The sequence below is a fragment of the Leuciscus leuciscus genome (assembly GCF_965113295.1).
Source record: "Leuciscus leuciscus genome assembly, chromosome: 3".
Classification (NCBI taxonomy): Eukaryota; Metazoa; Chordata; class Actinopteri; order Cypriniformes; family Leuciscidae; genus Leuciscus; species Leuciscus leuciscus.
The window spans coordinates 15,053,740-15,066,790 of NC_138727.1; the positions used below are offsets into that span (position 1 = coordinate 15,053,740).

General features: G+C 39.2%; 1 protein-coding gene across 5 annotated transcripts in view; it reads left to right on the forward strand.

The window, feature by feature from the left end:
• The window catches only part of fat1a (FAT atypical cadherin 1a), a 94,349-nt gene that overhangs the window by 39,271 nt on the left and 42,027 nt on the right, over window positions 1–13,051 (forward strand). For all 5 annotated transcript variants that reach the window (XR_014204850.1, XM_082165728.1, XM_082165730.1 and 2 more), the window contains exons 4-5: window positions 5,493–5,554; window positions 12,428–12,757. Coding sequence is in view for 4 of the 5 variants with exons in the window: in XM_082165728.1 (XP_082021854.1) it covers window positions 5,493–5,554; window positions 12,428–12,757 (392 nt within the window). In the remaining variant the exon portion in view is untranslated. The remainder of the gene's footprint in view (window positions 1–5,492; window positions 5,555–12,427; window positions 12,758–13,051) is intronic.

Here is a 13,051-nt window from a genome sequence, read left to right on the forward strand (position 1 = left end):
TCTCTGTACTGACTATATCAAGAGCACTGGCTGCGGGGCTAGAAATCGGCTCAGGTAATTAGAAGTCTATGAGGCACCTCTGTGCCTTTGAGCTCTGCTCTGCTTGTTTAATAGGAGTGAAAGGAGGATATAGCTGCAATGATTCACAAGGCCTGCTTTCCTCTCCTCTTTTCTCCTTTCCATCTTCCTATTAACTTTTAGTAAGGGCCTGCTTTTTTTTTGTTATACAACAATGCCATGTGCTCTTTTCAAAGGGTTCAACCCAAAGCAGGGGAAGCTTGAAAAAGAAATGGATACTATGTCCAACGACTTCCTCTTGTTTCCTGCCTTTTAGGCTCCCACAGTTGGCACGAGGCACAAAAGGTTATTAAGAATGCAAAACTAAAGAGAGGTGCAGAGAAAAAAAAAAAAAACATCACTCCCCCTCCCTCACACTCATTCCTGTGGATAAAGTTGCAGGGTTTTAGAGGCTTGTGAACATATCCACTGGCACACCTGTCCTGTTTGTTTTCTGCTAACCTACGGATTTCACACACCAGATATCTCTCTGATATTCAACCCAGCCGAATGAGCGAAAGTCCATGAAAACATTTGACCGCTGACAGAATCTTTGCATATGTTACGCAGACAATTAACAATGTGATTTGCCATTGTTAAAGAAGCTTGTGATTATTAGTATCCCCTGAATGCTAAAATAATTTCTCCTTTTCCAATTTAATATTCAGAGACCAATGTAAGAAAGCCATTTATAGGCTGACTTCCACTATGGCGCTTGAGTGACCTGACATTTTAACTTCTGAATCAACCAATGATGTGTTTGGGGTGGGACTAACTGCATGAACACTAGAGTGCTGCGTATTTTTGTTGGCCAAGTTAGCACCCCCTGTGGTTCTCATGACAATAAGGCAAAAGGGCTTTTCCATTATTATTGCAGAAAATAAGCTTTGTGATCAACAAAAGTTTATGATTCTTACACACTTTGTTCATCAAGATAATCTTCACAAATCAACCTAACTTCTAGGAATTTTGAAGGCTAAATATAATCAGCAGAAGTATAAAGCTAATTTTAAAAACAAAGATCATTGTAGTTATATGACTTTATCGTCACCTCCACTAAGCTTCTAACAACTCATTCAATCTTTATTTAAGATTTAGTTAAAATAGTCTGCTAGAGAGTAAGTATAATAACTAGTGAGTAGTTGCGTTTTTCTGTTTGGCATAATAATGTTTAATAATGTCCACAACAACTCCTTAGTCCCATTTAGCCACTTTTTAGCAAGGGCCTCTTGCAAGACACGTAAAAGCTTTTAAAAAATCACGAGTGGGGTATAATTGCTTAGGGATGGACCGAAATTTCGTCTAGCGAAAATTTTCAGCCGAAACAGCTATTTTCGGGTTTGGGACGAAATCAAAGACTGAAACAGATGTTTAATTAGCGCTTCTCCAATGGCACATTTTGACTGTTCAGCATCTGTTTTGTGCACACAACGTGGATAATCTACAACAGTTAAACATGATTTTTGGCCAAGTGAATTCTGAATTTTTGGTTTCTGCCCAGACATTATTTTGGTGGATACCTGTTATTGATGTATTTTATGTTGTGGAAGAATTTGTGAAAATATCTTGAGTTTGTGTTAACCATAGACCTTAATTCAGGTATTTAACCAAAAATAAAAACAATTATTGACTTTGAGACAATGGAACTGCAAATTCAAAAATGGCGACTCATTTCCGGATTTTAGGACTCATTCCTGCAGTACTCAATGATCATCATTTTTTGTGATTCCTTTTGGTGCCACTAGTGGTGCAGAAGCACCTTATCCTTAAAGGACGGGGCAGATACTTTTTGTGGTAGTGTGACATACCTTGTGATGTAGAAAAAAAATCAATGCAGCAGTCTTAATGCGAACATGACCTTGCGCACACATGCTTGCACAGAGGCAGGAATGCAGTGATTTAGTGTAGTAAATCCAGGTCGTCCCCATGCATGAGTGAGCCTTGAGCTCTGGAATACTCAAATCAGAAAGAATGTTTTGAAAGAGAAATTATCTGCCAGGGATTTGTCTCTTTATTCTTGTTCATTCTCTCTCTCTTCCTGACCCACACTCTAAATGGAGTTAGTACACCGAATATAGCGGAGGTCTGAAAGCTCAGTGTTGTTAATCTCAGTCACTCTCAGATAGGAATTTCCTACCATCAGCTGCCCCATTTCCAGGGGCCTTTGGTTGCTAAATGCGGAGACTGAGCTGAAGCCACCGGACGAGACTGATGGGATTTATTCTGATCATGTCTGATTTATCCACCAATGATTTTGAGAGGACCTATTTTGATATATATATATATATATATATATATATATATATATATATATATATATATATATATATATTCCCAGGTCAGCAAAATTGCTCCCTTTGAATTGTTTCTACTAGATATGCCCAATATTTCTGTAATATAATAGTTGATATTTTTACCATTTATTTGAGATTTTACATTTACTTATGTTTCATGCCAACTTTAATGGTGGCGTATCCCTAATAGTTGCCGCTGTTGCTTATGTAATCCTTAATTGCAAGCTCTGATTGAAAATGAATTACTACTTACAAGGTTTCTTTGCCACTACAAATCACTGTTACTGTAAATGCCTTTAACAGATCCTGTATACGCTATTTAAAGTAAACATATAGTACATATAGTTGTGGGAAACACATTTATTAGTAGAATAATCAAAAAAAATTCAGCATTTGCATTTTTATGACTTGTCTGAGCACATATTTGTGTGTGTAGTGTGTCTTTGATATGCTCTATTGAGTATTCTGAGGTTAATGGTGTAAGGCTAATGTGGGGCTTTTTCTGAGAGACACAAACCCAGCAAAGACTCCTTTCTCAACTTCAAGTGTTGCCCTTCTTTCTCTCTCTCTCAGCTCTGAAATGGCTGCCATTCACACACACAGTATGTGTTAGAATAGGGAGGAGGGTTAGGGTCCATTTGGGAACGTTGCCCGGGTCTGCCCACTGTAGAGCACATCTTTGTGTGTGTACTCATTTATCTATGTAGCTGTGGCACGGACTGTTTTGTGCTTGTTAGTAGGCCTTGAGAGCGTTTTGTATGTACATTCATCTGTGTTTAATAGCGCTGCATGTGCGCTTCTTTAAGTGTGTGTGCTTTAACATGTGTTCGAGACCCTTAATGAGGAATGTGGCACCTCAGTCTAAGATACGGAGTGTTGCATTCCTGCCTGCTAAATGATACCTCTTCTAAAGTCCATCAATGGCCTACCGACTGAGTAAGGGAAAGTTCAAGTGAGCCAGAAAGAGAAAAAAAAAAACAAGCAAAAGTGTTTTAGAGGAAAGAGTGTCATTTACCGAGGCACTTCGATGCTCTTTTTTTGCTGTTTTCCTTCTGATTTTATCCTTTTCTTTTGTCCTGGGGCAGTGTGGCGGCACTATCATTATATGTGAGATTTCTCTATGGGTTTATTGTAGGAGTACAGTGGTTAGCAGAGAGGATTTTAGGCGAGGGTCACGCGCTTGCGCTCAGCGAGACAAGCACTAACTGTAAGTACCTCAGACTATGCAGACAGAACAAATAATGAAATATTTGGGCAAAACTAATTTGTTTTCCCAGAGGGTAAAATTAGGGCTAATGAAATGAGGTGCCTGCAAAGAGGACGATTCAACCCTGTTTGCTGGTGTCCCCACCAGGCTTCTTAACTAGCCAGAGTTCCTTGGTCAACCAAACTAGCATTAACATCACAAACAAGTCTTTCTTTCTTTTCTTTCTTTCTTTCTTTCTTTCTTTCTTTCTTTCTTTCTTTCTTTCTTTCTTTCTTTCTTTCTTTCTTTCTTTCTTTCTTTCTTTCTTTCTATTTGCTCCCGCATCTCCCAGCTTCATTCTTGTTTTTCTTTTTCCAAAAATGGCTGAACTGTAATTTTCTTTGGCTAGCTTAACCCGCGACGTTTTTTTTTTTGTTTTTTTTTGGCCCGGGAAGAAATGGATTGTGGGTACGAACATGGGCGTCTGTTTAGCAGCATGTTCTTAAGGTCCATCCAGCAGACGTACACCTCAGCAGTACACGCATACGCTCACGTGGAACGATATCTAGGGGAAGGGGGTTCATTTCAGCTGAGAGATTTGTTTTAGCTTAATATTATGCAATATATATTCATGTTAACTCATGAAATAGTATTTAATAGTGGAAAAGAGTCATCTGCATATTCTGAACACCCAACTCCTGGGAGACATGTAAAAGCTAATTTACTCAGAATATCAGCCACATATTGTTTCTATACAAATCCTAATAGTGAAAAATAAAATTTGCTTGTAAATTCTTATAAAACCTTGTTAAATGTGCCTATTTAATGTCCTTTTCCATTCTGGTCAAGTTCTTGGTATATAAACGTAGCATTGCCTTTAATATAACGTTTTAAAGTGTAGAGATTTTGATGACTGCCCACATTCAGAGTTTATTTTCATTCCCATGTATGACTGCGAGAGCAAAGGAGAGAGAGATGGTTAGCAGCCTAACACAGTTTTGACCAGGAGCAAGAGGCGTGTTGTGGCCAGGCTATTTCTGCTGCCTGCATGTGCACCATTGATGGCTTCTGGTTTCGGAAATCCTTTTTCTGCACTAATCAGACGTGGTGCGGTCGGCAGGCGTCTCTCGTGTGGCCGGGGCTGGCAACGTCAGCCGCGTGCTCTGCCCCATCTAATGTACAATTATACTGACGGAGAAACACAAGTCTGCTTATTATCTGCAATCGAGACGCTCTTTACAGAAATGTGTGCTCATTTGCATTGTTGTTCGATCTGCCTGTCTGCCTGTTTATAAACTCTTCTCCAGGTTCGGCACTTGATTTCACTTCCAGTTGAATTTCCTTTTAGCTCTGATTCTATTTTGCTGTATTATAAAGCAAAGCTCTTGAGAGAAATCTTCAAAAACCCACCACAGAAAAACATACACCTACTAACAGGTTCACACACGGAGTAAACGCAGTGATGGTTACATTGACATTTCACTCATCTTTTCAGCGTTTGAAGCTCTTTATAATGAGTGTTGTGTGTTTGGTTGAATGTAGTGTGTGAGGTTTGCGTTGGCAGTGTGAGTGTGTGTTTAAACCATGGCTATTTGTTCAGCTTTAAAACAGTCCTGAGACAGGCACAATGGCATTTTCTGCAGTTCTGTGCAGCTGAATTTAACTTGTGTGTGTGTGTGTGTGTGTGTGTGTGGAGGGGGAGGGGGAGGGAGGGGGAGGGAGGGGGTACTCAACAAGATTGCACCCAGAAGTTAAATAAATTTGACAAAACCTCCCTTTGAGAATATCTAGGTACATCCTCAAAGATGAAATTGTATTATTACACTAACAAAAATGTAGTAAAAAAAACTTTTTTGATCCATGTCTAAATGTTGCACTAACTGAACTTGTTTTTATTTGGATCAAGTTATGATGAGTTTTAATGGGATTATTAAATTGTGCTCATGTGTTTGCAGGTCTAGTTGCCACCACGTCTCGGAAGCTGGACAGAGAACAGCAGGATGAACATATTCTGGAGGTAAAAACACCTATAGATACATCCACTGATCACATGTTTACAACACTCTTCCTAAGAGCATACAATCACAATACTAGAAACGCATATTTAGAGAGGTCCTAAAAGGCTCCTTTTTTCTTTTAGTTTTTTTTTTCCCCTTCTGGAATGTTCTGGGATAAAGTTAAGCTATATGAACATCATCTGTGGTATGCTGTTGATTACCATAAGAAACAATTTCTTTAAATCAACATGTACAGAAATGCTCTTGCAATTGAATTCTAAGGGGCATCCATTGTACATTTCACAAGATGTTGTACATTTGTTACCATTCAAATACCATTCTTTTTTTTTTTATGATCAACAAGGCTGCATTTATTTGATCAAAAATACTGTAAAACAGTAATATTTTGAACTATTTAAAATGCCTCTTTTCTGTTTAAATATATATTATTGTTGGAAACTGTCTTGCTGCTTAATATTTTTGTCTAAATTATACTTTTGTCAAGATTTTTTTTGATGAATAGAAAGTTCAAAAGAACAGCATTTATTTGAAATATACAGGTTTTTTTTTTTTTTTTACATTACAAATGTCTTTACTGTCACTTTTATTCAATTTAATGCATCCTTGTTAAATTAAATTATTAATTAAAAAATAAAAAATCTTACTGATCCCAAACTTTTGAACATTGGTGTATAATAAAATAAATTATTATGTAATGTAATTATTGCTGAACCCGGTTTTGTAGTTTAACCTTCAAAACTTTAACCTAGAATATTATTTTAAAGGGAACGCCTTGGGAGCAAAGGAAACATCCAAATAAGGGGGAAATTAGTAAAAAAAACTTCAGCATCTAAAAAACTTCAAGGCACAAGCCACTAAACTAAACTGTGCACGTGAGTGGATTGCATTTCCCCCCTCCATTCCTTCCAACGTGCTTCTGTGGGGATTTATATATCCGGTGTGTGTGGAGGGTAGGTGTGTGTGTGTATATGCGTGTGGGGGTTTGCCTTTGTTCTCTCTCAGTGTACCGTCTCGGGATTAGGCAGGCCAGAACAGGAAGCGTCACCCTGCCCAGCCAAAGTTTATACTTGTGGATTTTAATTGAGCTGCAAGCTTCTCTCACTCTCTCTCTCTCACTCTTTTTCTCAATAACTCTTTACCACCCTCTCACTTTCTTCCACAAAAAACAACCACAGTTTGCTGATACTTCTGCACTGAAGACTTCAGAGATTGATGCTCCTTTAATTATCGTTATAGATTGTGCAATTCAAGGCCTGTGGCATTTTGTTTAATTTGCCAAATTTGCACCATCCCTTCCCAGTTCTTTCATGCCCATTTCTGCAATTCTAATTGTTTTGTAAATGACAGGAGGGTTGCGGACAGGAAATAAAACCAGGGAGGATGGTACACCCTGCAGCATATGCTCATCCAGTGTCTGTCCTCCCTTCTTTTCTCCATGCCTCAGTGATGTGAAGAGCTCTTCTTGACTTCAAAGCAAAGCCTGCTGACCGATAGACAGTAGGCTTGTAATTAGCTAATGCCAACAATTCAGCTAAATATTAGTAGTGCCAAGATCCCCTCAAGGTTAAATCTGTTTCACTGGTTTTTAATTAACAATTAAAAAAAAAAATGTTTTACTGTCGAGATTGGAGTTTGGTGGTGCGTGTAGTTTTATTCGATTTGGATGCTGTATATCAGCTGTCTTAACCTTAAGGAGCTGTAAAGAATGCTTTTCACCTAACATTGTCTTTTACCCTTTTAATTGCACTTTTAAATAGAAAAGCAAGGCTGCATAAATTGGGGCCCAGCCCGATCACATTTAAAGTCTCTGGGTTTATCGAGTAGATAAACACATATATCCACATTGGATGAAATTCGAGCTATCTGAGCATCTTCGAGCATCAAAGATATAACTGAAGCATACTTTCAGCTTTAGTATGAACCATCTTCCATGAATTTGTGGTGTAGTGAACAATTTAGTCCACCAGTCCATTCAGTCTCCTAGCTTGTTTATAATGCCTGATCAAACAAACACATATAATACATAAAAAATATAAAACATTTTTGAATTTTTTTTAATAAAGCTATTTCCTGTTAATGTGCGAGACTTCCGACATTCATTAGCCACTATAGATAATTAAAAGAATAGCTTATTTCCATAAATGGTAAAACTATTTGCACATCAAACCAGTGTTTATGATAACAATAATAAATGAAAATAATATAATAAAAAGCAGTTATTAATATCAAACAGCATAACAGACTGTTTTTGTACAGCTACAATAAGCTACAATACTGTAAGTGACTAACACCGGAAGCTAGGGGTGGGCGATATACCGGCAGTACAATTAACTGGTAGAAATTTGTCAGCCGGTAGAGATTTTGGAATATCGTGACGTTGCCGTACTGCGCCATCATGAAAGCTTATCATTTGAAAGGAATTTTAAGCCTTGATTTTAAACCGTTCAAGCGCAATAAGCAGCGAAAGAGGACTCATTTCGCCACATGCGCTCGCTTTCTGAGAGACTGTTTTGGAATGCACCCACCTGCGCACATACAGCTGCTGCTTATAGAGCATGTGAGTACTCAGTTTTGCTTATATGCTATTATGTGTTAACTTATAAATGGTCATAATAACATAGTTCCGACGACATGTATCATGAAGCGATTTTGTAGGATTGCCAATTAAAAATTATTTCAGCCAAAATAATTACTTTGAGGTCCTTTCACAGACAAGGTTTAAACCTAGACCCAGACTAAAATGCATGTTTGAGCTGTTTTAACTGAAAGCAGCTTGCACTGACATATCTTAAAATATTGTTTTGTCTCAAGATGCACACCGGTAATGTTTTTTCTAAGGCATGTTTATAAAAGCCATTTAAATGTCCTAATTTAAGTAAGGCCTAATCCTGGCTTAATCTAAGCACTGTCTGTGAAACCAGGCCTATATTTATCCTCTCTACAGCACTGCCGCTAAAAGAATATTAAAATAAAATAAAACTAGACAGACTGACTAGTCAGTTGGATCATAATGTGATTTTTTGCATACATTTCTCTTGTTCAGAGCAACTGTCTTCTTTGTTCAGACACCTTCTTGGACTGTTATGATCTCATGTTAAATTCGATTACCACGCTGCTTTAGACCGGCTGAGGGAAAGGCTAATAAACAAATGACCGTCAGTCCAGTCACTGTTCACACACATTCTTCTGGATCCTGTTTCTCCTTTTTTTCTCGCACTGCTCCGGTGGACCACTGCAGTAGTCATGACAACCCTGGCAATTTGGGTTTTTGGCCGGTGTTTAGTCAGGGATCCAGCAACAGGAAGTTGTTTATTGACATCTTCCCTCCAGGGGTCTTGTCTCACCCAGGAGTCTGGCTGTCTCTCTCCCAGGGGCAGTGCAATCCTGCTGGGCACAGCACTGCAGGGGACTGGGGAATGAGCTGGTGCTCAGGGTTTCGCTAAGGTTAGTTGGAGGCAGAAAAGGCCTGTGGGGGAGGGAGGGGCAGTTATACGAGGCCAGGGTGAGGGCATTTGAGTGTGTGTGAGAGATAAATGGGAGAGAGCCCTGAAAACTTTCACACACACTTAAGAGCTGAGAAGGAAGGTGTAAGGTGAAAATGCTCCTAGAGGGGGAAGGGAATGAAATTTGAGAAAATAAAAACAGAGAGAGCTACTCTGGAACATGTAGAGGCATGCACAGCACTTCGGAGAGCCTGCCCTGTTGCTCTTTGAACTTCTAAAACCAAACAGGAAAATATGCCCACGATACACTTAAGTTGATTTGCAAAGAAATGTAATTTATTTCTGGGAATACACCCTGAGTGACTGAGGATGTAGGGCGTTGCTTTGCCTGTTTTCCAGGCATGTGAAACATGTTACTGCCTTGCCTGCGCTGGAAGCTCTGAACAAATTTATATTGTTCAAGATGCATGCACCTATTAGTGGTGATTCATTTCAATGGCTTCTGAATCTGTTCACCTAAAAAAAATCTATTCAGATTTGTTTTCTGATTCATCCACAGTCTCTTTTTGCATGTTACATCATTACACCAGTATGTAGAGACAATCCTTTTGTTTGTTATAAGTTTGTTATCAGTTATATTTGTTATATTTGATATAAGTCATTGAATCATTCAATCAACAGATTCACCTTTCATAGCTCTTAACAGCAAACAACATGCACAATTTTGTTCATTTGTTGAGTCAGTTAGTTGAATATCTTTCACAAAAAAGCCTGATTTATCTTGTTTCTTTTTTAATGAACAACATGGCCCATTTAGCTATGTTCAGAGTCTCAATGCATGGAACTGAAAGGGAATAATTGACCTAAAAGATTAGTTCAAAAGCACAAATTTGTCCACAAATGAAACACCACTATTGCTCGTAATTATGGGAATCCATCCCGGAATGAACGTGAATGATAGCATGATGGTAGCTCAAACAGTGCATGGCGCTAGCAACACCAAGGTCATGGGTTTGATTCCCAGGCAATGCATGAACTGATTAAAATGTAAACCTTTAGTGAAATGTTAGTCGCTTTGGATAAATGCGTCTGCCAAATGCATAAATGTCATTAAATGTCATGTAAGACAGCAAATCTTACGTCTTGTGGAGAGGTGTGCTATAACTTTAAAGCCTGGGACACACCAAGCCGATGGTCGGCAGTCGGGCAGTTTTTGTGCGTCGGCCGACTAAGTTTTCTCAGTGTGTTCCGCACGGTTCCACACAGTCGGCTGAAATTGGTCCTCATCTGTTTTTTTCCGGCTGATTCGACATGTTGAATTGGCGTCGGACCATCGGTGAGAGAGAGAACTCTGATTGGCTGTTCAGCTTAGTGAACGAGTCAATGCACGAGAATAATAGCAAAACAGTGAGCAAAGAGGTCAAAAGATAGAATGCTGTTCTAATGTAACGTTATCTTACCTGAGTGTTCCTTGGCGAATATTTCAATATTAACATGAGCGGAGTGGAATAAAGAAAGTGTTTAGCAAGATTGATATTCAAAACGGTAAACTCGCACTGCTTTGTTTATGGTTTGTGTATCTGCAGCCTGGAGCGTCGGTTTCCCTTTTTGAATGACGAATATAGATGAATATAACTTCAGAAATAGACAGTTGTCTCATTTACACGCAGGCGCAGAATGCGCATTCTAGCTGACAGTCGGCTGTAGTTCTCTCTGTGTGTTCAAGTGCAGCTTTTCTCCCCCGACGCAGGCGACAACACAGTCGGCTTTCATCAGCGCTACTTCTTTGACGTCGGTTTGGTGTGTCCCGGGCTTAAGTGATCACACTCTGGATGATTTTACTCAGGCAAGCGCCACAGAAAATGTAAAAATCTAGTTATATAATTGATGTTCAAAGCAGACATGGGAGATTTATTCATTATTGAACTGGAAATTTAATTTCAACTGTTTGAATTCTTTCCAGTTGCTGGAAAAGGTTTAAAAAAAGCAGTGCATTGCAGGCATAAAAACACGCTCAGCTCGGGAGAGAGGAATGCTGGAGCTGACTGAGTCCCTTGTCTTCCTATTCAATTAAATTTGTTTGGCCAAAACACTTGGACAGCACTGGACAGCTTTGAAAACAAATATACATTATAGGTATACTCGTTCACACAAAAAGCTGGACCAGTGTTGAACAGATGCTTTAAATGTCTGTGCTGGCCTGTTATCTGCTTCAGCCTTAGAAAGCAAGTCAGCTGAGTTCATTAGCAGGAAATAGTGTGTATGTCTGCATCTGTGTGTGTGTTTGCATTCATCAGCTTATGCACCAGCGTGCCATTAAGCCGCCTCAAATGGGCATTTTCCAAGATTAACTGAAGATATCCAGAGGAAATTAATGAGCTGGTTAACGGATACCAGCTGAGATTGGACACGGCTCTCTGAGCATGAGTATATGCTCAACAAACCAGCGTCTGCTTAATGCCACCGTCTCTGCTTGTTTGGAACAACTCCTGCACCTATTACTGTTCATATTGCTGACAAAAGTGCTTTGCTGTTAGAACTGATGTGCATGTGAACTTTTTATCTTTTCGTTTTTTGTCACTATAGTGTGCTTGCAATACAATTGAACTAAACCGATCTAATGCCTTTATGAATAATGTGTGAAGGACTAATTTCTAGGTCTTTAAACAACACAATTGGATTAGATGATCAGACTAGCTTTTAGAAAAATATAAAGCACACTCATTTTGAGGCCATGAAGCCTGTCTGGCTATCCCATTCATGATGGTATTTTTCGTCAGATGTCATAAAAGAGAAATTATGTAGGAAAAACTTCATACCGCAATCACACAGAGTAATGCATTACAGTCTGTTCTAACCCCCGGAAACCCTTCCCTCCTTTCTGCACATCTCTGAAAAGATTGCTTGACAGCTAAGCGCACAGGGAATTACTTCAATTTTGTCAGCCAATTGACTTAGATAGGAACACTTGCCCCTGTGTTCCGAACAGGAGATTTTTCTTTACTTCTGAACGACGATTGATTGAAGCGCTCGCTATAATGAAGGTTTTCAATCACTTGTGTCAGATATTCTTGTGTGTGTTCTATTATTGTCCTGTGCACCTCTTTTAGTACCGCTCGTTTTGTCACTCTAATTGAAAATGTTCATTATGACACCCGGCTCTCTTGGGTTTTGGAGTTATTCGACATGAAAGGAAATAAGAAAACTAGAACTGAGTGAATGAATTATTCCTCCCCCTTCAATTACAGTATTTTCTATCAGCCCCCTGAAGCTTTCTATTTAAAAAAAATCTAACTTTTAAAGGCATGTGCAAAAGTACATATTTTCAAAAAAAAACTAGTCAGTGGATTGTCTGAACTAGTCAACTGAGTGATGAAAATTAGTTTGAGGGTGTATTATAACTTCCCATTCCACAATCTTGTGTTACAGATCACAGTGTCTGATCAGGGCATTCCTGTGAAGTCCACCACTGTTCGAGTCATTGTTAAAGTTCTGGATGAGAACGACAACAAACCGCAGTTTATGGAGAAAGTCTACAAAATCAAACTCCCAGAGCGAGAAAAGCCAGAGAAAGAGCGTGCGCTCAAGAGAGATCCTGTTTACCGCGTCGTCGCCTCAGATCGAGACGAAGGGCCAAATGCTGAGATCTCCTACAGCATCGAGGACGGAGACGAACAGGGAAAGTTCTTCATTGAGCCCAAAACTGGAATGGTTTCCTTTAAGAAGCTTTCTTCTGCTGGAGATTATGATATATTAACGGTGAGGATGTACACATTTCTGTAGCACACATTCTGTTCTGTTCAAAACTGAATCTTTTTTATTGCAAATATATTTGCTTTCTAGCTTGAGTTACAGCGCTTGAGGAGGCCGTTATTATGTCCTAGAATGTAGAAACCTGAGATCTCAGATTTGACACACACTACATTTTTCCTAAATGTCCCTCTGATTGAAGTTTTACGAGCGCAGAGTGAACTTCCTGCCCGGCCCATGTGGCCAGTGACAATTTTTGCCAGACCTCCCATTGTTTTATTACCTAACATCTGTCGCTTTCCA